Source organism: Brachyhypopomus gauderio, chromosome 21 (genome assembly GCF_052324685.1).
Source record: "Brachyhypopomus gauderio isolate BG-103 chromosome 21, BGAUD_0.2, whole genome shotgun sequence".
Taxonomy (NCBI): Eukaryota; Metazoa; Chordata; class Actinopteri; order Gymnotiformes; family Hypopomidae; genus Brachyhypopomus; species Brachyhypopomus gauderio.
Window position 1 is genome coordinate 6307543 of NC_135231.1, and position 23875 is coordinate 6331417.

The following is a 23875-nucleotide window of genomic DNA, read 5'->3' on the forward strand; positions in this document are numbered from 1 at the left end:
TGAACCCAGCGACAAAAGACCGAATTCCTGGCAGGGACTTTATTCTATTTATTCGTTTGCGTCCACTATTGTCACGTGGACGTCGTCAGTGCTGCGTCTCACCTCAGGTGGAGGCGAAATGCGTGAGGGCTTTACATCAAAGGGTGGGTGGGGGCAGGAGGGTGGAGGGGCTGGATGTGAAGAACGCGTGTGGGGCCGGGTGAGTCACGGTGTGGGGGCAGCACACAAGACGAGGGGGAGGAGTCAGAAAGTGAAGCGGTTTGCATTCTGTCAGTCTGTGTGAGAGTACGTACTAGGGCTAAAGGACAGAGCAGTCTTTCTACATCTGGTGGCCTGTGTGTCTCAGAGAGGCTAAGACAGGGTAAGAGGGAGGTTTGGGTCTATGGCGAGAGACTTGTAGGGAGAAAGAGTGTACTTGTGTTAAACATTGTTCTGGTGTTTATATTTGAGGATTTACGCAGTGGATGTCAATGTGAGAGTAAGTGAGAATCCATCCTTGGTAAGTCTTCTGAAGATTCACTTTATATTGCCTGAATTATCTGACTGATTCACTCAATGTAATTTTGCTTCAAAGGCATTCAAATGTTCCTTTCTCCATGCTGTTTTTGTTAAACAATACCTTGTGACTTGAGAAATTGGTATTTTATGCCCTTAACGGGGTAGCTAGTGTTGTGAACAAATACGTGGTTTGTAAGTTTGGTTTTAGTGTGTTAACTGTGGACTGTGGACATCAATCGTAGGTGATTCTCCTAAAAGCTATCTGCATTTCACACAAGGTGTTGGGCAGTCTTGTAACTATATTTTACCTGGCAAAATAAAACTGCAAAAATACATATGTTGCACGTTGAATGGATAATCAGCCTTGAATTAATTATCCAATATAGTCTCAATTAAGAACGCATGGGTTCTATTTCTGTGCATGTTTCCTTTGAGAACAAAAGAGAAAGCTTCTTCTTTCTGCTGTCTGATAGAGCGAAACAGCGGAGGAGAGAGGTGAAGGTTGACTCATGGTGAGAGTTAGCAGGATTTGCTTGGGTTTCTGCTGATCCTGACACAGGAAGCTTGCTTTCTTCCCTTTTTCTGCGGCCAGTCTCACTAGCTAGAATCTTGAGACTGTGAGTGCACTATTGCAGGTTACCCTCCATTGCACGAAGGGTGCATGACATCGGGTACCCGGCAGTGCACGTGCAGGTCAAGCACAGCCTGTTCTGTCCTTTCACTTTAAATATTCTGGTTCCTTGTTGCTTATTCAAGCAGATTATTTACAATTGCAAATGATTGCTTGCAGTTACCAATAACGTCTGCTTTCTCTAACAGAGAAATTTCATTTATTATTTTATGAACCATTACATTTAGGAGGGGCATTCAGATTAAAACGATTCAGTCATGAATTCAGTCATATATTTATATAATCTATGTCCACAGTGCCAGAAAATGTTATTTCTACTTGCACTAGGTTGTTCAATGAAATGATCAAAAGAAACATCACCACCACAGAGTTTCCAAAAACGCACACATGTAAAAGATCGTTTCTACTTCTGTACACACTATAATTAGCTCCCCTGAACTGTGTGCTTGAGGGGGGCTGTGTAATAGAAGAAACAGGATTACACGAACAGGCGCTGATTCGGTTCTGATACATTTGCTCTCTTATGCAATGGCGTTGCGGTAATTTCCATCGTGTGTACATGAAATGTAGCTGTGCGAGTCACCCCATGTCTCATGGTGTGCTGGACCGGTCACCCGGCTGCCACTGGTTAATGTCCAGTATGTACCAACCTATTTTGTTGATGGAAAGTGTATGACTAACCGAACCGTAATGATGACCAGCCATGTTTAGCTCCGAACTGGGTCTGTGTTCAATAGGGTTTCATCCAGTCGGTGCAGCGATGTCGTCCTACAACGTCAAACTGAGGAGGGTCGCAGTTGCGGACTACGACACTCAGATTAAAGGTAGGAGCAGAGAGGACCTTCACTTTACAACCCCCTAAAGTTCAAAATACGTGAAATATTAGCAAAAATCAAGGCAATTATGGCTGGGTGAACACGCAGTATACATTGTGTTGGCAGTCATATGTAAAACTTGATCTGTATCTGTGTGCACGGCTTCCAGTTTGTACTCGAGTTCAGGGAATGATTGTAGTTTATGTTCTCAAAAGGACCTGTTGCAGCTAAAGGGCAGGTGATAGTTTGTGTGTGTGGGCCTATATAAATGTAAACGTATAGTGTATTCAAGGGTGTTCGCATAAACATTTATTTGAACATAAATGTACACAAACAAGCCAGGTTACTCATGACAGACGTTTGTAACGGGACAGGTAACACGCACAAGGCACGTGACTCCAGTCAGCTGCACTGCAACAAGCAATACATAACACATAGCCTACATAATACATACATATACAAACTCTTAGCTAGATCATGTAAGCCTCTAAAATAAGAATATTTCATAAAATAATAACAGTGTAATGTTAAAGCAGCTCATATTTCTGCATTTGGACTTTGCGCTAATATCAAATATAGAGAAACATGTGTGAGTTGAATAAAAATGGAAATTAGATACATGTATGTGAAGGGAGAATAGTTTTTACTGTTGTGCTATTACCAAACGTCAATAACAGTTAAGATTCTCACACTGTAACTAAAAGGGCCAACTATAAGCTTTGGCATTAAAACATGACAAAATGATTTAATGAGGTCAATATTCGGATCTTGTCAGGGAAGTGGAACTGGTTTCATGTGGGGATAACTGGTCTGCTGAGAATCCCTCGCCAGTGATTTTATGAGCACTTCACCTCAGCTATTTCTGCCCTCTCTAGCTCTCTCTAAGTCTTGGCTTGTGCTACTTGAGTTGCTGATGGGATTTCAGAGTAGATACAGTGACCTATTTTCTAACCCTGCTGTGCAAAATTATGAAGAAATAATTGTGCATAATATATAACTCAGATCTAAAAGTGAAATAATTATAGATCTTAATAACCTTCTGTATTATAATTTTAGTCCAGTCCCGATGTCTGTGGAGCTATGACTTTACGTTATTGCGTGGTTCTGTTTGTCATGTGTTGTTGTGATCATATCTAATATCTCTATGCTTGTTTGCAACTTCATCAGATAATAATGTAAATCAAGCTGTAAGAAGGAAGTAGATTATATAAAAAGTGATGTTCAGAATTGTTCTAATTCTAAGGTCCACATATGAGGATGTTTTCTCAGAGAAGAAACCCTGGTAGAAGGAACTGTTAAAATTTGGCAGTCATTAAACAGGGGGGTGCTGCTAGTGTTGTTCCTCTCTCATTTACTCATAAAATAAAGCAAATAAAAGCAGTCTACTAGAGAACAGAGATAAATATAGTGCACAAGGATAAGTAATATTGCATTCAGAAAAGAATATTCATGAATTTAGTCAGCTATCGAGTACTGTTTGGATAAACAATTACAGTTAAGTAAACATTTCCACCAACTGACAACGTTTGTGGTTTGCGAAAAATCAACGAGGATAAAAAAAAAAAATTGACATTGAGATCTAGAAATGCATCGGTTTCTCTTTTCACCTCTTAACCACAAACACGCCCCTACGCCCCAAACCTTTTCCCTCACAGAGGTTCGTAATCAGCTTGCAGAGCAACTGCGGGCGTTTGATAGCCATCTGGAGCAGAAGACCCAGGTTCTGCAGGACCTGAGCGACTACCTGCGCCGGCGGGGTGAGATCGAGGGCGAGTACGCCCGCTCCCTGGAGAAACTCGCCGACAGGTTCACCTCCAAGAGCAGAAAGTGAGCGTGGAGCCTTGTCGCCATCGGTTACCCTCTAGCACGCCCTACACGAACATTTAGTCATACAGATATGCAGCTCGTAGTGTAACTGCCACGTTGTTGGAACTAATGATTTTGTAATTGGTTGTGCTGTGACGGGAGACGTGTTGCAGGTCACATTATTATCTGAATATGAAATTAGTTTAACAGACATTAGTTGTTTGCTATGTTCGCTTAGGGTTGTGAAAAAAAATTACAAAGCATGGTGGTCTCGCTGTCTCTGCATGTCTGTCTCACTGTCTCTGCATGTCTGTCTCACTGTCTCTGCATGTCTGTCTCACTGCCTCTGCATGTCTGTCTCTCTGTCTCTGCATGTCTGTCTCACTGTCTCTGCATGTCTGTCTCACTGTCTCTGCATGTCTGTCTCACTGCCCTTGTTTGGTCTGATTCTCTTTGTCTTAGAAAGGAGTCCAGCAGCCAGTCAGCTGTGCACTGCTGGCAGGTGTTGTTGTCTCAGACGCGCCAGGAAAGCAAAGACCACAGTGCGCTGAGTGACAGCTGCTGTGTGATTCTACCTCAGGATCTTTCACGCTGTGTGGAGCATGTGCAGCGCCTTTCAAAGAAGGTACACACACACACACACACACACACACACACATATATATATATATACACACACACATACACACACACACACACACACCTGTGACATCTGAAACATGCCTATAACACTAATGTACACACACACACACACACCTGTGACATCTGAAACATGCCTATAACACTAATGTACACGCACACACCTGTGACACCTGAAACATGCCTATAACACTAATGTACACACACACACACACACACACACACACACACCTGTGACACCTGAAACCCGCCTCTAACACTGATGTACACACACATACACACACACACACACACCTGTGACACTTGAAACCTGCCTATAACACTGATGTACACACACACACACACACACACACACACACACACACACACACACACACACACACACACACACACACACACACACACACACACACGTACACGTGACACCTGAAACATTTACATTTACGGCATTTAGCAGACCTGAAACCTGCCTATAATATTGATCTACACACTCACACACACACACACACATACACACACACACACACACACACATGTGACACCTGAAACCTGCTTATAGCACTGATGTACACACACACCTGTGACACCTGAAACCTGCCTATAACATTGATGTACACACACAACACACTGAAACACCCGTGACACTTTAAACATGCCTGTAACACTGATGTACACACACACACACACAAACATACACCTGAGACACCTGAAACATGCCTATAACCAGTGATGTCAGTAACGCGTTACTTAGTACTGCTGCGAGCGCGTTCACGTCATTCTGTGCAGTGTTGTCCGTAACGATATGTGGTAGTGTAAAGAAACACCCCTCAAAAACAATAATTTTATTGTTGCAGCCTACTTAAAAATGCTTGAAATTGTAATTGTATTTCGTTTCACAACAAATAGCTGTCTGACTGAATAGTTCACTTGTATTACGTTTACAAATACATTTACAAATAATACCGCACAGCGACACAAACGTAATGCCAGGAGATACATTGCTACTGTTAAAAATGCACTTCCAATAAAGTGAGTATTGGAAAAACTTATTTTGCTGCTGAATGTAACTACTAAAGTAACTTGTAATCTAACGTAGTTACTTTTAAAATAAAGTAATATGTAACGTACTAAGTTAGTTTTTAAAGGAGCAATCAGTAATCTGATTACTTTTTCAAGGTAACTAAGCCATCACTGCCTATAACACTGATGTAGTCACACTCACTGAAACACCTAAAACATGCATATAACACTGATTAATGGATTGCAGTCAATAAAGTGAATGAACATACATGTATTATCCATGTTCTATGAAAATGAATATATGCACGCACTCACCTAGAGATCAATACACTTACAGATGCATAGATACTGTTAGCCCAAGCTTAGCCCGGTAAGTCATTGTGCAGTAGTACACCACTGTCTTGACACTGCAGGGCTTTTGAGGAAACTGACTTCTGATTTGCACTAAAGCGTTCTGCCTTTTGTTTTAGCTCTCTCTATTTCTCTTCTCTATTATCTGTAGCTCTCTCTCTTATCTCTCTTCTCTCTCTTATCTGTAGCTCTCTCTCTATCTCTCTTCTCTCTTATCTGTAGCTCTATCTCTCTTATCTCTCTTCTCTAGCTCTCTCTTATCTCTTGCACTCTTTCTTATCTCTTATCTGTAGCTTTCTCTTATCTCTTTTGTCTCTTATCTGTAGCTCTCTCTCTTATCTCTCTTCTCTCTCTTATCTGTAGCTCTCTTATCTCTCTTCTCTCTTATCTGTAGCTCTCTCTCTCTCTTATCTCTCTTCTCTAGCTCTCTCTTATCTCTTGTACTCTTTCTTATCTCTTTTATCTGTAGCTCTCTCTTATCTCTCTTGTCTCTCTTATCTGTAGCTCTCTCTCTCTTATCTCTAGCTTTCTTATCTCTCTGTAGCTCTCTCTCGTCTCTCTTGTCTCTCTTATCTCTCTTATCTCCAGCTCTCTCACTTATCTCTCTTATCTCTAGATCTCTCTCATCACTCTTACCTATCTTGTCTCCCTTCAGAGTAGAGATATCTGCACTCAGCTACAGGACGGTCTTGTGAAGGTCATGGCGGAGCTGCAGACTGTAAGTACACAAAAGAAGAAGGTGCCTCAGTTAAAGTGAAGGAGTGAAGGCTGGTTACCCCCTCCTGCCAGTCCCGCATAGGCTGGTTACCCCCTCCTGCCAGTCCCGCATAGGCTGGTTACCCCCCCAGCCAGTCCTGCATAGGCTGGTTACCCCCTCCAGCCAGTCCCGCATAGGCTGGTTACCCCTTCCAGCCAGTCCCGCATAGGCTGGTTACCCCCTCCAGCCAGTCCCGCATAGGCTGCTTATAAATATGATCCAGCTTTCTGAACCTTTAATCCGTGATTGTGTGTGCAGACGCTAAAGACGTATTCGCAGTACCGCGGCGAGTACGTGTCAGCTGAGGGCAAGCTGAAAGAAGCCGCCAGACAGGAAGAGAAGCAGAAACAGAGTGCCTCTAGGAAGATGGAAAGACTGATTGAGAAGGTACGCCTGCTTCTCATCCCGAAAACAGGCCGAGGCTACGAAAAGTGTCATCACATCACAGCTGCACGTAGCCTAAAACAAAACGCTTCCTCTTCCTTCAGGAATAAAACAGTAAACTGGAGTGTGTGAGTGTGAGAGCTTCAAGTGAAGAGAAGATATCGTTTGTGCTGTTTTACATGGTTTCTCGCAGTCAGAACAATTAAAGGTCACAGATCAAATTAAAGACATGATTTCACCTAAATTGTAATATGTAATAATATTTAAGGTATAATAATAAATTAAGGTTAAATAAAAAAAAACTGCCATAAAAATTGCCATAACTTCCAGTTTTTGGAGAGGAGAGAGTTGTCTTCTTCCTCTAATTCCAGCTAACATTTACCTTTGGCTGTTGGATGTAGCAAAAATTATTGTTGTTAAGTGTCATGTTATAGTAATTGCATTCAGGTCTGTGCAAACATTACATGCATGTCTACTTACATGCATATTGTTGCACCTATTGTACTTGTTTGTGAGTGTGTGTGTGTGTGTGTGTGTGTGTGTGTGTGTGTGTGTGTGTGTGTGTGTGTGTGTGTGTGTGAGAGAGAGAGAGTTACAGAAGACACTCCTGTTAATTCCCAAAATAGACACGTAAATAAAAAATACAGCCCACTTCAAATTTGCTAAAGGACCTACAGGTGCATCTCATTAAAGTTTGTCATGAATCTATACAATATATGTGTTTAAATTTTTGTTTTGAATTACTGAAATAAATTAACTTTTAAAATATTATATTTTACTTTTCATATTTTTTTTTATATATTTGAATTATACTAGTTTATTGAGATGCACCTTTATATAGGCTACACACAGATAAGATAAAGGTTGAGCTCTATGTTCTATGTTCATAGTATAATACTTAAAATGCATACTACCAAATCTGAAAACTCATTACACCTATGAATGCTCAATATTTTGATGGACGAGAACAGTCATGATCTTTTTCTTTGTTTTTTCTACTTCTTACCTTTTATTTCAGCATGTTTGAATTAAACTTATTTAGCACTTTAATTGTAACCTGTCAGGTGTCTTGTTATAATTGTCTTAAGTTAAATTCATACAGTTCCAACAGGTTTGCCAAATTTTGTTCCAGTTATAAGTACATAATTATCATTTTCACCAAAGTATTTTAATTACATTTTAATTTGTAATTAATTTCATTGTTTATACTTCTGGAAACTTTAAACTTACACTCCAGCCTAATGTTAAGTGGGTGTGTTTCAGTTTGACTTCACTGTGTTTCTCTGACATCAGCCAGAAATGAGCCGGTACCACAAGCAAACGCTCACCTGCCATGTTTGAGTTTCTCTTTGTTTCTTTTCAAATTTCCCATGTCGTATGTAGCATGTGCGGTGTTACAGACGACTTTTCCTCTCTAAATGCCAGTGTGCACGTCTGGGGTTTTTTCCCAGTGCTGCGGTGTGGGCAGGGGGGTGTCTGCTGTTTGTTTGTGTGGTTTCATTGTGTGGCTGCTCTCTCTCTGCTCTGCAGAGACAGTGTAAAGCCCAGGAGATTCAGCTGAAATGTAACAAGGCACGCAACGACTACCTGCTCAATCTGGACGCCGCCAACGCCTCCATGAACAAATACTTCCTACATGATGTCTCCCGCCTGTTCGATGTGAGTAGCTCACGTTACCATAGCAGCTGCTGCATGAATGTGGACCAAATGGGAGTGGGGCTTGGAGTGCCTCTATCCTTAATGTGTGTTATTGTCATTTATTGTATTTCCTTCTTCATCTGCATTATCCTCGCTGTATTCACTGTGTTGTGTATTCACTGTGTTGTGTATTCACTCCATTGTTGTGTTGTGGATTCACTGTTTTAAATGGTATTTTTAGAAAATGTGAACCAGCTGTTCTTGTGCTCCTGTAGTGCAGTGATACAGGATTCCACCAGTCGCTGTCACACGTGCTCAGGCTGTACCTGTCCAGACGCTCCCACGCCCACCACAACCTGGGCTCAGGGCTCAAGCAGCTGGCCGGCGCCATGTCGGGCCTGGATCAGAACCACGACAGAGACGCACTGATGCAGATGCACGAGGCCACCTTCTGCCTGCCCCTCCGCTTTCAGTACCAGCCTCATGAAGGGGACCAGGTACTGTTGTAACTGTGTGTGTGTGTGTGTGTGTGTGTGTGTGTTGTGTGTGTTTTATTCTACATGTCCTGTTCACGTTGATCAACGACTGTCCTGTTTTGAGCAGGTGTGTGAGGTGAGTGCGGACTGTGAGATGAAGAGTGAGCTGGAGACTCGTTTCCTGCAGCTCCAGACCAGGCTGTCCTTGGTCACCAGAGAAAATGAAGAGGTACTTTCACAAAATCACCATAACACAAACATTACATAGATCTGCTTCTTACAACACAATCGCTTATGCATATTATATTATATTGTTTATATTGCTCCATAAAATTACCAATCGTTTCAATTAAACACGTGTCCTGTTCAGTTACACACGTGCAACTAACCCCTGGTATGTTTACTTCCATCACATTCCCTTACAGCTCAGTAACATGGTCCTGGATACTCACTCTGCCTTGCTTGACTGCATCAGTGAGGATGTATTTGGCCCCACCCCTGAACACACCAGCAGCCAATCACCTGAGACTACCAGTGAGGTCTCAAACAATAAACTCAATCAAGCAAAGCGTAGGACCAATCTGCAGGAAACAGAGAGCTCCTATTTTATGGTACATTAGTTTATGAATGAATGGTGATACAGTGTGTAACGTAATGGCTCTACAAAATGGTTCTTGTGTAATATGTGAATTTGTGTTGTTTTTTCTGACAGAAAGTTAAAGATTATCTCTTAACTGGCTCATTAGCATCAAAACTACAGGCAAGGCATGACCTACTCAAAGTTGCAATACAAAAAGGTAAAGTCAGCCTACCTATCTTTAAAAACAAAAAAAACCATCTTACTTGTCAAGAGATACTAAATGCTCATTTTCTGTGCATGTCTCTAACTAGCTGGAACTGTTGAGAGTCGTCATCACAGGTGAGAAACGATTCCAGATTAAGATTTAAGAGCTTAAACAAAGAACTGTGCAACAACCTAGCTTTCATCTCCAGGACATCTTCAATTCAATAACGAGTCAGTTAAATCTCTTGACAAGTGAGAGGACACAAACAGCAAAGGATCTGAATGACATAAAACCAACAATTTTTGTACTGTTTGAATATAATCAAAACAAAAATAAATATCCCCTTATTTTCTGTGATCACACTTTTAAAGACGCCGATGTCCGAGCTAGTCGTGTGTCAGTAGAAAAATACAGAGTCATTCATGGAGTAGTTATTAAGGTTGTTAGTTTATCTTGGTGTGGCTTGTTCACACTCCTTTTAAATCACTCCACTTTTGATCCCTCCGTTATCTCCCTGCGATGCTAATTGCAGTTACATTTCACACCTCAGAATGCGCTCCAGGAAATCTGTTCGTCAGCGGAAGAGTCAGGCGTCTGCTCACAGCAGCCTCAAGCCCTTCTCTGGAGACCTGCTGTCTTATATCCAGGTACACCCCCCTCCGTCTGGCCCCATGTGGTCTCGCGTGTGCTCTGTACACATCTAAGCCTCCATCCTTCTCCCACAGGCATCTGGAGAGCAGATTCCTGTGGTTGTGGAGAGCTGCGTCAGGTTCATCAACCTCAGTGGTAATCCACTCTAATCCATACTTAATGTGTCTGATTTAGGGGTGCGACGGTACGCGCATTCGTACCGAACCATCACGGTACGGTTCTCCCTGTTCGGTGCGTGCAGTCTCATGGAGAATACACGGTACATGCGTATGGCAAGGCCTTTTAGCTTTTATTGCTATTTTATCCTATTTTTCTTGATCAGGAATTCAGTTCTTGCATCAAGAAATAAATTCTTACATGTGAGAATAACATATTTACTAGTATGAGCCAAGCGTCTGTTTAAACAATGACTATGGCAGGGAAAAAAATGACCATGGCAAAGAAAACCTTTGTAGGCAGGGATTAGGAAGAACCCAGTGCTCCATTGGGCCCCATTAGCATCAGGTTTAAAACGACCTGTAGTGTTGAATCTTCATAGTGTCTTATGGAATACACACGACTTAATGAAGAGTACAAAAAAATTATTAAGAACTACGATGCAACAACAGCAAAGTTCATTCACCCAAGCACCACATCATTTTTTAAAGGCCCTGCTGCCTTCATTTACCAACAAGAAGTGGACAGACGTGGCACAACACTGTGTGCGTGTGTGAACATGAGTTAGATTTTGTGGTATTTGTGGAATGAAAGTGATTTAATGTGTACTAGTGGAAATTAAATTTTCACATATATTTTTCGTATAAATTGAATTCCTGAAATCAAGAAAGAATGATTAAAAGCTCAAACGGCTCGCCATACGGTACATGCGTCCTATAGGGACGTGCGAAGAACAGTGAAAGTAATGCGGAACTGAAGTTCACAGGCGAGTTGCACCCGGAAACCATAACTGTACAACGTCGTTAAACGAATATCTCGCTATGTTTTTTTTTTTTAAGTTCCAAAATATCAGACCGTTAATCAGTTTTTAAAATAAACGAAGTGAGAAGGCGGGCAGGAAATGCTGAAAAGCCTTTCAGAACAGCTACAGTTATAGCTTTCATTTGGAATAGAAGTTTAATATTAGTACAAAACACCTACTTAGCGTTGTTAGACAGTTAAGAATAGCCTAGCACACATTTAACATTTCAGGGCTAAATACCATCAACTCGTTCTTGTTCAACATTGAAATTCAACGTTAATGAATTTTGCCAACGAGCCTGTGAACTCATACTAGGGTTGTGCCACCGTCGTCATTTATCACCCACCATCACGATGCCACGCCCACTTTTTTGTTTTACCACAAACACTGACCTTCTTTAGGTCTCCTTCCCCTAAAACTTTAGCAGAGATTGTACGTAAAATGATCAAATCAGGTATATAACTTATATGAATTAGAGTCAGTGATGAATATTAAAATACCCTACTGCTACAAATATGCCTAGTTGGCATATTATTATATTATTTATTATTATTCTATTATTATTAGGATATTATTATTTATATCTAGGTTATAGCTTGTCTTCGTTTTTTTCTACATTATTAATGTATTAATTTTAAACATTTCATGTTCACGCTAATAGAATAAGCTTGCTCGGTAAACTTGTTCATTGTCAACGTTCAACTTCAGCTAAAGCATTAATTTTGCAGTGTAAGGGCTACAAAATAAAATTGACACGAAGGTGGTTGTAAACACGTTTATTAAAAATTGAAGAACAAAACTAAGCAACAGAGCTTATGAATGGCTCTGGCATTTACCTTTTTTTGAAAAAGCTTTAAAATAAATCATCATGGATTTCACTATGATATCACAGCAGAACAACAAATGAAGGAAAGAAAAATGAATGTAAATATACAAGATATACAAATATACAAGAGCAAGAAAAATAGGAAATGCGATAACTGTAATAACTTAAAATGTTAAGAGGTCTGACATTGTGTAGCCTATTCCAACACGTTTACATGTCAGTGTTTCTGGCCAAATAAACCAACATGTTGCCCTTCTCTGGCTTTAATAAGCTGTGGATTGGGGTGACCACACTACCCGCGATGCTAAAAACTCTTTCTGAGGGCGTGCTGGTAGCGCATATGCAGAGATATTTTCGTGCGATTTTTGCCATTAGCGGAAACCTGCTCTGGGCCATTCACAGGCAGTGGAAGGTTTTTTTTTCTACATACACGTTAAATCCTGGGTAGAATTATAGCTTATTTTATACTAGGCTTATTTTATAATCATTATGTTTATATAACGTTTATATCACAATATCATCGTCATCTGCCAATTAAGGAGACATCGCTCAACCCTGCTGCATACTGATTTGGGGCCTGTGAGTAGTATGTAGTAGGCTGTAGTAGTATGCTGTAGGCTGTTTCGAACAGAGCTCCACCCTCTTCCTTTTTTCCCCCCACCGTACTGAATTCATACTGAACCCTGGGGTCCATACCATGCTGTGAACCGTACCGTGATGTTTGTGTACCCTTACACCCCTAGTCTGATACCAATAGACAGCAGGGCCTTGTGCTTTAGGGCTGAGTCATTTAAATGGTATTTTTAGAATATGTGAATGACCCAGTGGTTGAGAGAGACGCATGGGGTTTAAACCAAGCTTGGCAGAGAGAATGTTTTGAAGTTGATGCTTAAAAATAGCTTCCTTATTGCTGTCGTGAGAATATACAGTATATACCAATTTTGGGATTCTAGAACAACCAATGGTTGCCTTTGAGATTTAAAAAATGCCTTTGAGATTAAGTTGTGACATATGGATTACCATATTTTGGTTAAAAATTTACCAAAAAAAAGTGTGAGTCTATATCACGTATCCCTGATGCATTCTTGCCCATTTTCATTCCACTTCCATTCCACTTCTACAGTGGTCAGTGGTCTTGGTTCTTTGAGTTCATGTCATGATCAGTGGATGTTTTTGAGTAGATCTAGGCTCAGTCCCTTTCTCCATTTGCTCTCTCCTTCGGCAAGGCCTGCACCATGAGGGCATCTTCCGAGTGCCAGGCTCCCAGCTGGAGGTCAACCGGCTGAGGGATGAGTTTGAGAGAGGTATGGGGGCACCTCGGAGCTCCTCCTCCACTGAGATTCAGTAACCCCAGTAATACCATAGGCTGCCATTCTTCACGTGTGCTGTGTCCATGAATCCAGGGGACGATCCCCTAGACGAGGAGACATGTGACATGGACTCGGTGGCATGTGTGCTGAAGTTGTATTTCAGAGGCATGGAAAACCCTCTCTTCCCCAAGGACAGCTTCGACCAGCTGATGGAGTGTGGACGTGAGCAATGTTCCTCTTTTTTTTTTGCTGAGAACATGCTGAGAATGTATTCTTGGGTTGTATTCGAGTGCTTTAGTTAGCAAAAAAGGTGCACAGTTCAGAGGAGAACTGTGAGATTGAAAAAATTTCTTAATGCAACACTGTGGATTTTGGTTTCTAGTTGGAATGGATGCTATTATAAGGTGAATTTCCCCTTTCTCTTTCCTAGGAACAGAAGATGAGACGGAGAAGGTAGCACAGTTAAAGACAGTCGTCCTCTCCTACCCTCCCCCGCTTACTGTTGTGATGAGATACCTCTTTGCATTCCTCCACCAGTGAGTAATAAAACACTGGCACAGTCAACCATTCCTTAAATGTACATTGAAATTAGAGCTCTAAGTGTGTGTTTGTGTGTGTAGCGTCTCCCAGTACAGCGACGAGAACATGATGCAGCCGTACAACCTGGCCGTGTGTTTCGGGCCCAGTCTGATCAGGGGGCCTGAGGACGCAGACGCCGTCACCCTCCAGCAGATCAACGCCCTTGTCAAAACCATCATCACCCAGCACGAGAACATCTTTCCCAGCCAGAATGAACTGGAGGGCCCGGTTTATGAGACATGCATGACCCTTGAGCAAGAGGATATGTGAGCATCTCACCCACACACACACACACACACACACACACATACACATACGTATGTGTAAAAAGGTCAAAACGGGATTATATGTCTGTACCCAAAGCGAGGCTGCCGGAGACGAGGCTGAGGTGGAATCGGACGCATCGCTGCACAAAGAAGTCAAAGAAGGTGAGCGTGAGAAGTATACAGCAGATCACGGATGTGAAGCAACTGTCAAAAGTGCTCAACTGAATCTGCGTTTTGCATGGTGGAAACGCAGAGCTGGAGGGAGTAGCCTTGTTTGACTACACGGCGCGTTCGGCAGCCGAGCTGTCCTTGAAACAGGGTGAGCGTGTCCAACTTCACAGCAGAGCCTCCTCTGATTGGTGGAGAGGAGAAGTCAACGGCACGAAGGGTCTCATCCCAGATAGATACATTAATGTGCCAAGGTGAGTCTCCACATGACGTTCCCCTTCTGGTCCTCATGAGTTCAGTGCCGTTAGGTTCCTTATCCTGATTCTGTGGTCTACAACAAACAATATCACCATCCTTTTGATGTTGCCATCTTTTATACATTTAACCTACTACGTCCTCATTTTTCATGCTTCAAGTGTGGAGGGAGGACAAGACCCCAAAGATGGAGAGAGAAATAGCAGTGGAAGCCAGACAGTGGAGCAACCAGCCGGAGTGACACACGCACGGTAATTAACCTCAGCAAATGGTGTAAATGACCCTATTCTTATGCATCATTAGCATAGCATCTGCGGTACAAGCAAAACCACTGAGACTTCATCTCTTGCAAATTAACCAGATGAGAATGGTTTCATTTATCATTTATTCCAAAGATCTTATCAAACCATCTTGTTACCTCGGGAAAACTTTGGGTTATTAACTGTATGAAGAGAATTAAAATGGTGTAAATTGTCTCATTTTCCAGGCCCAAGGTTGTAGGTGAGAAGCCTGGAGTTACTGCCATCCATGCGCATACAGGCAAAATCACCCTTCAGATACCCACAGGACAACATATGCAGCAGTCCACTTCTCCAGGGGCCTTACGCAAACCAATAGGGTGAGCAAAACAAACCACTTCCATCTCTGAAATAAGAATAGCACTCGTGTCTAGCACTTGAGTCATTTTTGATATCTTGCACTTGTGGCTAGCATGTTTGTTAAATTGCTAACCATCCAGGCTTCTACTTGTAAAGACATTTCTCTGACATTGTGTCCCCGCAACAGTCCCCAGATGAGAAGGTCTGCATTGGACAGTGATCTCGGAGAGGACGTCAAAATAGAGGTGGACAAGGTTGGAAAATGCCATTTTTATCCAAACCTTTATTTTCTCCGGTAACATCTGATTTTTAAATCTCTTGACAGTATCCCGTGAAAAACAATCTCCTCCTCTTACAGGAAGTGTGTCGGCAGATGAATTCTGTCTTTAAGGAGCTCGTCTTGCGCCAGCATACTGGAGATCAACCAGAAGTGTCGTCCTCTTCTACACCGTCCACCGAGACCTCGTCGTCCTCCCTGCCACAGAACTCTCAGGGGAGACAAGGCAGCGCAGAGAGGAAGAGACGTTTTTAAACTGGCAGAACAGATGGACTGTGAAATGGAGACGGAGCATTAGGCCTGGCACACACTGAGACTGGGGGACGTGAGATACACAGTGTGGGTCCGTTAGTAGTAATTATTAACAAAAGAAAAGTTACACAAGTGAATGCTGTGCCCTCACCATTCCCTGACCACATTACATTAGGGCACCACTCTGTGCTACTCGCTATATTCATGATTACCATTAACAAACCAGCAGAGACTTAACACATGGTGACTTAATTAGCTTGAATAATAATTTATTTTCTGAAAGTATTTATTTCTTAAATCATGCACAGCAGGTTGCAGATTCTTGATGGGGGTTTTAAGCAATAAAATATTGCAATGTGAGCTTGTCAGTATCTTTATTCAAGTCAAGTAAATTTTTGTTATATAGCAATTTATACAACACATGTTGTCACAAAGTTGCTTTACAAATGCACAAGTCCAGATCCCTAATTCAGGATAGTGTGTCACAGAGGTCAATGCCCCCTTTGGTAAAATACTTTGTATACTCCAAAACACCAAATTTCTTTTCATGGGAAATGTTATTTAGATGGTACTAGCACTACTGAATGAGGCTGAAACATATGCCATATTGGCCGGTTAGCAGGATAAGATAGACAAGTTTACCTTGTTAACCAACATATGGTAATTTTTCAACTGAATGTGCTGATTGACCAGACACACAAGTTGGCCATTCTGATAGTCCAGTCAAGCCATCAAACTAAGACTATACTCTGAACAGGTAAACTAGCCTTAAGGAGCTGTGTGGTTTGTATTTTTTTAATTCTATTACAATTACAATTATTATTTTCATTTCCTTAATTTTTAAAAGTATTTCCTATAAATATTTGTGTTTATGAACTGAGAGAGTGCCTACATATATAATCCCTGCAACATGTCATTTTTATTATTAACTTTTTCTGCCTTGGGAAATTTTTGTGTCTCAATCATAGACTGTATGTACATTTTTATAAATACGGTCTATGGTCTCGAACTCAATGTCCCAGAATTCATTGCATGACGTCATCAAGACCGCTAAGATGACGTGTCCTTCGACGTCAGCAGTCTGCAGTTAGCTGCACGTCAATATACACGCGCAGTGGCACAATGATTAAGACTGGACTAATTCTACTGGTTTTTGTCTGCATATGCAAAGGTAAATGATTTTAAATGATTTACGACTAACTAGATAGCTGACGATAGCTGCCTATATTAAATTCCTTATTCAAAAGGAATTTAGCGATAACTAACACTTATTAATCATGTTTTTATTGTAAAGTGTAAATACGCTGGTCAGTTTTGTATTGCGTCCCCTGGTACTATCCTTGCTAGCGAAAACACTTGCGACGTTACAACGTTAACTATAAATCTTATCTAGCCAACTAGCTAATTAACGCTCTTCGTTTAGCTACCAGAACAATGCATTTGTAAGCAACAATACATTTGTTAGCCAACATGCTGAGCTGCTTGTGCATTATTGTGTATGTAGGGGATTCTTGCCTGGATCCAGTCATCAAACCATCAACCTACACGACCAACGATGCCGTCATCTCGTCCGAATCAGTGTTCATTGTGGAGCTCAGCTTGTCGTGTGCCAATGGAGTTCAAGTAATTTGCAATTATTTACATCATTCGTTATGATAACCGGAATAATTAGAATGCGTAATGTAACTTTTTTTCATAACGTAACGTTTTTCGTCAGAGTGTGGCATTGTACGCTGATGTCAACGGTAGGCAGTTTCCGGTGACAAGAGGCCAGGACGTTGGGAAGTACCAGGTTGGTATTTATTATGTCACACATAGTGTTTTATGTGTGTCAGGTTTCTCACCGGTTGAAAGAGTAACACGTCTACTGCTGCCTTTATAACTACATGTGTTGGTTTGTCATTCGAACAGGTGTCATGGAGTCTCCCACACAAGCAGGCCAGCTCAGGGACATATCTGGTCAGATTCTTCGATGAGGAGTCTTACAGTGCACTACGCAAGGTTGGTCAGTGACGGCTGAAATGTCCCCGACGTTAGCATTTCTTGTGCCGTGATATTAAGTATTTCATGTCCACTTGAAAATGTGTACGTCTCTCGCAGGCTCAGAGGAACAACGAGGATGTGGACACAATCAAACCCCTCTTTTCGGTCAACGTGGATCACAGAGTAAGCACTGTCTCCTGAAATTACTCATACTTAAATATGTCATGGTCTCAATACAATGACTGAGTGAAGGATTGTGCGTTTGTACTCCATTAAAAACACCTTTTATAATGTTTTGTTTGTGTTAGTGCTGTGGTGGAGATCTTTAGATATGCCCATTTCGTGGTGGCCATGTTCTATATTTTAGCCACCTTCTACCCTCATTACAGCTCAGCTTATAACCACTGGACCACCAGGATTAGATATTATTCGAGTGGTAAACCATTGTCATTACAGCATTGACACTAACGTTGTAGTGGTTTTGCCATGCATGTTGTGCTGGAGTGGGTGTGTTATGCACGCAAGTGTTGTAGCAGTTTTCACATGCATTAGTGTCACTTCTGGGTTCACACATCTGTTATTAGGCTTATTTATGTTGTGCAGATACTGTACATATTACTACTACAGCGCATATAACGGAATGTTGCCCTTGCCTGATTGGTCAGTGCAGTGCAGCAGCCGCATGTAATTTGCATAACGTTGAAGGCAGTTTAACTTCCCTTGCCAAACCGAGTTACGTCCCAGCTGCTACGCAACAATCCCTCTCCTGTTTTGTCACAGCTCCCCGTTGAAAATGAATGAGGCGGACATTTTGGTTAACTCACATGCAGTGGAATTGTAGTGTAAGGTTTGATACCAAACCACTTTAGAATGTGCAGTACCTCTCGTCTGGTGTGTTTGATTCAGTCTTGGATCACGCATTGACAGAGGCAGCCTTGTTCCTGAACTGTGTTTGTTACAGTGTGTCAGCAGTAGTTAATCTCTGCCCTCTGTGTGTGTGTGTGTGTGTGTGTGTGTGTGTGTGTGTGTGTGTGTGTGTGTGTGTGTGTGTGTGTGTGTAGGGAGCATGGAATGGCCCTTGGGTGTCTACAGAAGTCCTGGCCGCTGCCATTGGCATCTTGGTTTACTACTTTGCCTTTAGTGCTAAGACCACAATCCAGGCTTGAAGAGCAAGTCCCTCTACTCGTGGTGCTGTATTGTCATCTCAAATACCTCCATATGTTTTTCCTTTACCTAAATATGACCATTCATTGTTTTACTTGATTCATAATGTTCTGATTGTCATGCTGGATAACATTATACCAGCATAGTCAATGTGCATTGAAGCAGCTGTGTGATGTTTATTTATTTTTAACTTTGACCAAGTTGTTGTTGTTTTTTTTAACAGTTCTGCAACTGTGTCTGTTTATTTTTAGCTGTATGTTCTAGTGTATTTGGCTTGGCCTTTGAGCTACATCTTTTATACTGTACACTCGGAAGTAAATAGAAACAGAAGTGAATGTTTCAATAATAACAACAGCAAAGCAATTGCACTCACTGGCACGAGTAACTGTAATGATAATTTCATTCTCATTTTGAGAAGAATGTTTGTTTATTTTTCTTCCAATTGTGGACGTCTATTTCCGTAGTTCCACTTTTACTATAGAACCCCCGACTTACAAATATATGAACACTAGGGGGCAGCCAACCGCTTTACGTGCGCTTCGTCCTTCCATAACACGTTCAGCTTCTACGTGCTGAGAACTTCTAACTTAAAAGATTCTAACTTGCAACTGTCGGTAATACAGAGATGTTTATTAATTACCAGTGTATTCCAGTCTATGGATTTTTTATGGCACGCATGTTTTTCCATATTTCCAGTTAATGGTGAATTGGTAAAGTTGATGACCTTGGTGAAAGTGGATTTCTGGCAGTACATATTGGTATTGCCCTGCTTAGCCTGGTGCTCAGTATGCATGTCATAACACATTAAAAGAGAGTTTAAGGAGAGCTAAAAGATGTTTGTTTTTTGTTTGTGTTTGAATAGACTGACACCAGACCAGTGAGCAGAAACTGTGAGGTTTAAATATCAAGATAAATATTTCTAATGAACGAATCTTGAGACACTCCTTGTACACACACTGTTTTGCCTGGTTGGTCATTTTGAAAACGGCAGGTGTTTGTGCATTGTAGACTACTGACCACAACATGCACGAAAAGTCTTTAGTCAGGGACGATAAGTGAGTCCACTCCAATTCCAAGACTGTGATAGCTTGCCCACTTCTGAACTTCACATGCTTTATTGGCAATTTAATCTTCACCGAACCATCACCTGCATGGGACAATGGGCCCCTTGGATTATCAGACACAACAAGCAGCTTGATCGAGTCTGATTAGGCATAACCTTGGGTTCATTTGTTCAGCCACATTTCTCCACTATAAATCTTTGTGTAAGATTTTTCTAAGAGTAGCATTTTCCTAATGATCCTTATACTCAATTTAAGCATGAGAAAAATCATGAGAACCTGCTTGCATTCATTGTCCATACGTCTTGGTACATCAGAGTTACCAGACTGCAGTGTAGTGGAGTCTGATAATGAATTATTTTACGAGAATCACCTACCACAGAAGCGCCTCTAGTCTGATTTATGCCCATAATAATTCTGCCTTTAGCCTTCTAATCTAGCTTGTGTCAGATTCTAACAGACTGCAGTGAAGTAATCCACCTATTCATCACGAAACTCTGTCCAGGTAATGGCACAATGTTTTTGTCTTAGATGCTTGCTGGACAGATGATGTTTCATCTTTGGTTGTGGAGGTGACCTGGGGCGAGGCCTTTACCTCGGGAATGACCTGAAGTTCCTACGACTGTTTGAAACGGAGGCTGTGGCGTTTACACCTGGTCGCTAGGACCACACTCAGCTTCCCGGTTCACAAGTCACAAACCAACGTTAAACTGACGTTAATAGGGTCCATTTACCTCGTCACTTAAAAACAGATTAAATGTGTTTGATGAAAATTGATTATGATTTAATCTGACAATCAAGCATTCCTTATCTTGGGCTGTACTTGAGTGCACACAAATGATCTGGGAATGAAGATATGTTGGTAGAACCTAATATATGGAAAGAATTTCCCTCAAAATGCAAACAAGTGTTGTATATAAGATGCAAATAAGATGTTATGGAATATTTTGGATTGTTAATTTATTTTCTACGTCAACACATTATACAAACAAAGAGGGCCAAGAAGTATTAGGACAAAAAAGGGACACAAATAAAACACACAGCAGGCGCCATGGGGCGAAAACAAACGTTAGCTACTAATACGTGGCTACCACTGTACACGTTCAGCAGTTAACAGCTCTTCTGTTAAGAGAAGAGCCCAGTACCTTCAGCTAATTCAGTTCATTAAGAAATTGTATCAATAAAAGAATGATGTAATACAAAAATGTATTGGGTGAATATAAGATATTTAATCAGCCTTTCTATTACAAATAACTTGATGTTGTTGTTAGCGCAACCTTAACACTTTAGGTGCAATAGTTGACTAGAAAATATTAAGTTGGAGAAGCTTAAACGTTTTACAGTTTTATTACATGACAAAAATGAGAAGAGATATGAAGGAGTGGCACAAATACGATTTTCCACCTCGGTGTTTCCAGAGTTTTGTGAACACAAAATGTTTTTTGTTTTGTTTTCAAATCGTATTTGAGCCACAGATCAGAGAAAGGAAAAAGGAGTTGGCGTCGTATGGGGTGTGGGCCTACCTGGGCCTACCTGGGCCTACCATTTCAAACATGACCAAATCTCTTAAACCTGAATTATTACTTTGGTATTGATAAAAATGGTTGTATTCATTTTTTAAACACGACGGAGCACATTTCTTTACTGCCACAAAGCAACAGTGGAATGACTATTGTAAGCAGCTTCCAAACCCGCAAAAATAGGAAAGCATGTTTGGGTGACCACTGATGACAAAGAAACACACAAAACCGGGCTGTAAAACTGTGAACACATGGTAGTCTGGACCTGGCTAGCTTCAGGAGCCTTTTGTCCCGACCACAAATTTCCGATTATGAAACGATGTGGTAACAGTAATGTTGTGATGCTATACTATGTCATAGCATAGTCTACACTTTGTAAAGGCTTGAGAAGACCACACACACACACACACACACACACACACACACACACACACACACACACACACACACACCCACACACTTATATGTATCCCTTATAACAGCTTAAATGTTAACATAAATATAAATGTGAACATATATATAATATATATATATATATAAATATAAACATTTATATATTCCTGTTTCTCTGGAAACTTTGTGTACTTACTTCCTTTCTCTCTCTCTCTCTCTCTCTCTCTCTCTCTCTCTCTGTCTCACTCTCTCTAACTCTCTCTCTATATATATACATACATACACTCACACCCCAGTCAAAAATGTGGACACACCTACTATGTTTATTTATTATTTTTGACATTAACAGACTGGGAAGATGGCAGAGCACTGAAGGAAACATGTTATTATGTTCTAATATGTACTAATAAACAAATTATGACAGCTCTGTACACTCTTGGTGTTCTGCTAACCTGCTAACCAGCAGCAACTGAAGCAGCACCTCACCTATAATGCTTTTCCATCAATCTTGCAGACATTCTCTCTCTCTCTCTCTCTCTCATATATATATACAGTGGGGAAAATAAGTATTTAGTCAGCCACCAACTGTGCAAGTTCTCCCACTTAAAAAGATGAGAGAGGCCTGTAATTGACATCATAGGTAGACCTCAACTATGAGAGACAAAATGTGAAAAAAATTGAGAAAATCATTTTGTCTGACTTTTAAAGAATTTATTTGCAAATAATGGTGGAAAACAAGTATTTGGTCACCTACAAACAAGCAAGATTTCTGGCTGTCACAGACCTGTAACTTCTTTTTTAAGAGGCTCCTCTTTCCCCCACTCATTACCTGTATTAATGGCACCTATTTGAAGTCGTTAACAGTATAAAAGACACCTGCCCAAAACCTCAAACAGTCACACTCCAAACTCCACTATGGTGAAAACGAAAGAGCTGTTGGAGGACACCAGAAACCGAATTGTAGGCTGGGAAGACTGAATCTGCAATAGGCAAGCAGCTTGGTGTGAGAAAATCTACTGTGGGAGCAATAATCAGAAAATAGAAGACCTACAAGACCACTACTAATCTCCCTCGATCTGGGGCTCCACGCAAGATCTCAGCCCGTGGGGTCAAAATGATCACAAGAACGGTGAGGAAAAATCCCAGAACCACAAGGGGGGATCTAGTGAATGACCTGCAGAAAGCTGGGACCAACGTTACAAAGGCTACCATCAGCAACACACTACGACGCCAGGGACTCAGATCTTGCAGTGCCAGACGTGTCCCCCTGCTTAAGCCAGGCACGTCTGAAGTTTGCTAGAGAGCATTTGGATGTTCCAGAAGAGTATTGGGAGAAGGTCATATGGTCAGATGAAACCAAAGTAGAACTATTTGGTAAAAACACAACTCGTCGTGTTGGAGGACAGTGAATGCTGAGTTGCATCCAAAGAACACCATACCAACTGTCAAGCATGGGGGTGGCAACATCATGCTTTGGGGCTGTTTCTCTGCAAAGGGACCAGGACGACTGGTCCGTGTACAAGAAAGAATGAATGGGGCCATGTATTGTGAGATTTTGGGTGCAAACCTCCTTCCATCAGCAAGGGCAATGAAGATGAAACGTGAGATCTGCATGGAAGAATGGGCCAACATACCAGCAACAGTGTGTGCCAACCATGTGAAGACTTACAGAAAACGTTTGACCTCTGTCATTGCCAACAGAGGATATACAACAAAGTATTGAGATGAACTTTTGTTATTGACCAAATACTTATTTTCCACCATTATTTGCAAATAAATTCTTTAAAAGTCAGACAAAATGATTTTCTCAATT

The 23875-nt window shown here is 41.3% G+C and overlaps 2 protein-coding genes across 4 annotated transcripts; both read left to right on the top strand.

The window, feature by feature from the left end:
- The first annotated feature begins 229 nt into the window (after window positions 1-229).
- Window positions 230-16301, top strand: arhgap4a (Rho GTPase activating protein 4a). Of its 3 annotated transcripts, XM_076984010.1 has the most exons (25): window positions 270-361; window positions 451-499; window positions 1867-1953; window positions 3600-3771; window positions 4213-4375; window positions 6416-6478; window positions 6776-6904; window positions 8432-8560; window positions 8815-9036; window positions 9143-9244; window positions 9441-9626; window positions 9728-9812; window positions 9907-9934; window positions 10351-10447; window positions 10526-10586; window positions 13462-13539; window positions 13639-13767; window positions 13976-14081; window positions 14166-14390; window positions 14488-14552; window positions 14644-14812; window positions 14975-15064; window positions 15301-15432; window positions 15600-15666; window positions 15771-16301. In XM_076984010.1, exons 3-25 carry the CDS (start codon window positions 1890-1892, stop codon window positions 15942-15944), a joined length of 2736 nt encoding a protein of 911 aa, XP_076840125.1. In that variant the 5' UTR covers window positions 270-361; window positions 451-499; window positions 1867-1889; the 3' UTR covers window positions 15945-16301. The 3 variants fall into 3 exon arrangements, with proteins under 3 accessions (XP_076840124.1, XP_076840125.1, XP_076840123.1); XM_076984009.1 differs by having other exon boundaries at window positions 230-499; XM_076984008.1 differs by lacking the exons at window positions 270-361; window positions 451-499 and adding an exon at window positions 1524-1767.
- A 657-nt stretch (window positions 16302-16958) lies between these two features.
- LOC143484941 (translocon-associated protein subunit delta-like) lies at window positions 16959-22101 on the top strand. The gene is made up of 6 exons (XM_076984014.1): window positions 16959-17112; window positions 17446-17564; window positions 17659-17733; window positions 17853-17942; window positions 18042-18107; window positions 18986-22101. Exons 1-6 carry the CDS (start codon window positions 17064-17066, stop codon window positions 19088-19090), a joined length of 504 nt encoding a protein of 167 aa, XP_076840129.1. The 5' UTR covers window positions 16959-17063; the 3' UTR covers window positions 19091-22101.
- The last annotated feature ends 1774 nt before the right edge of the window (window positions 22102-23875 follow it).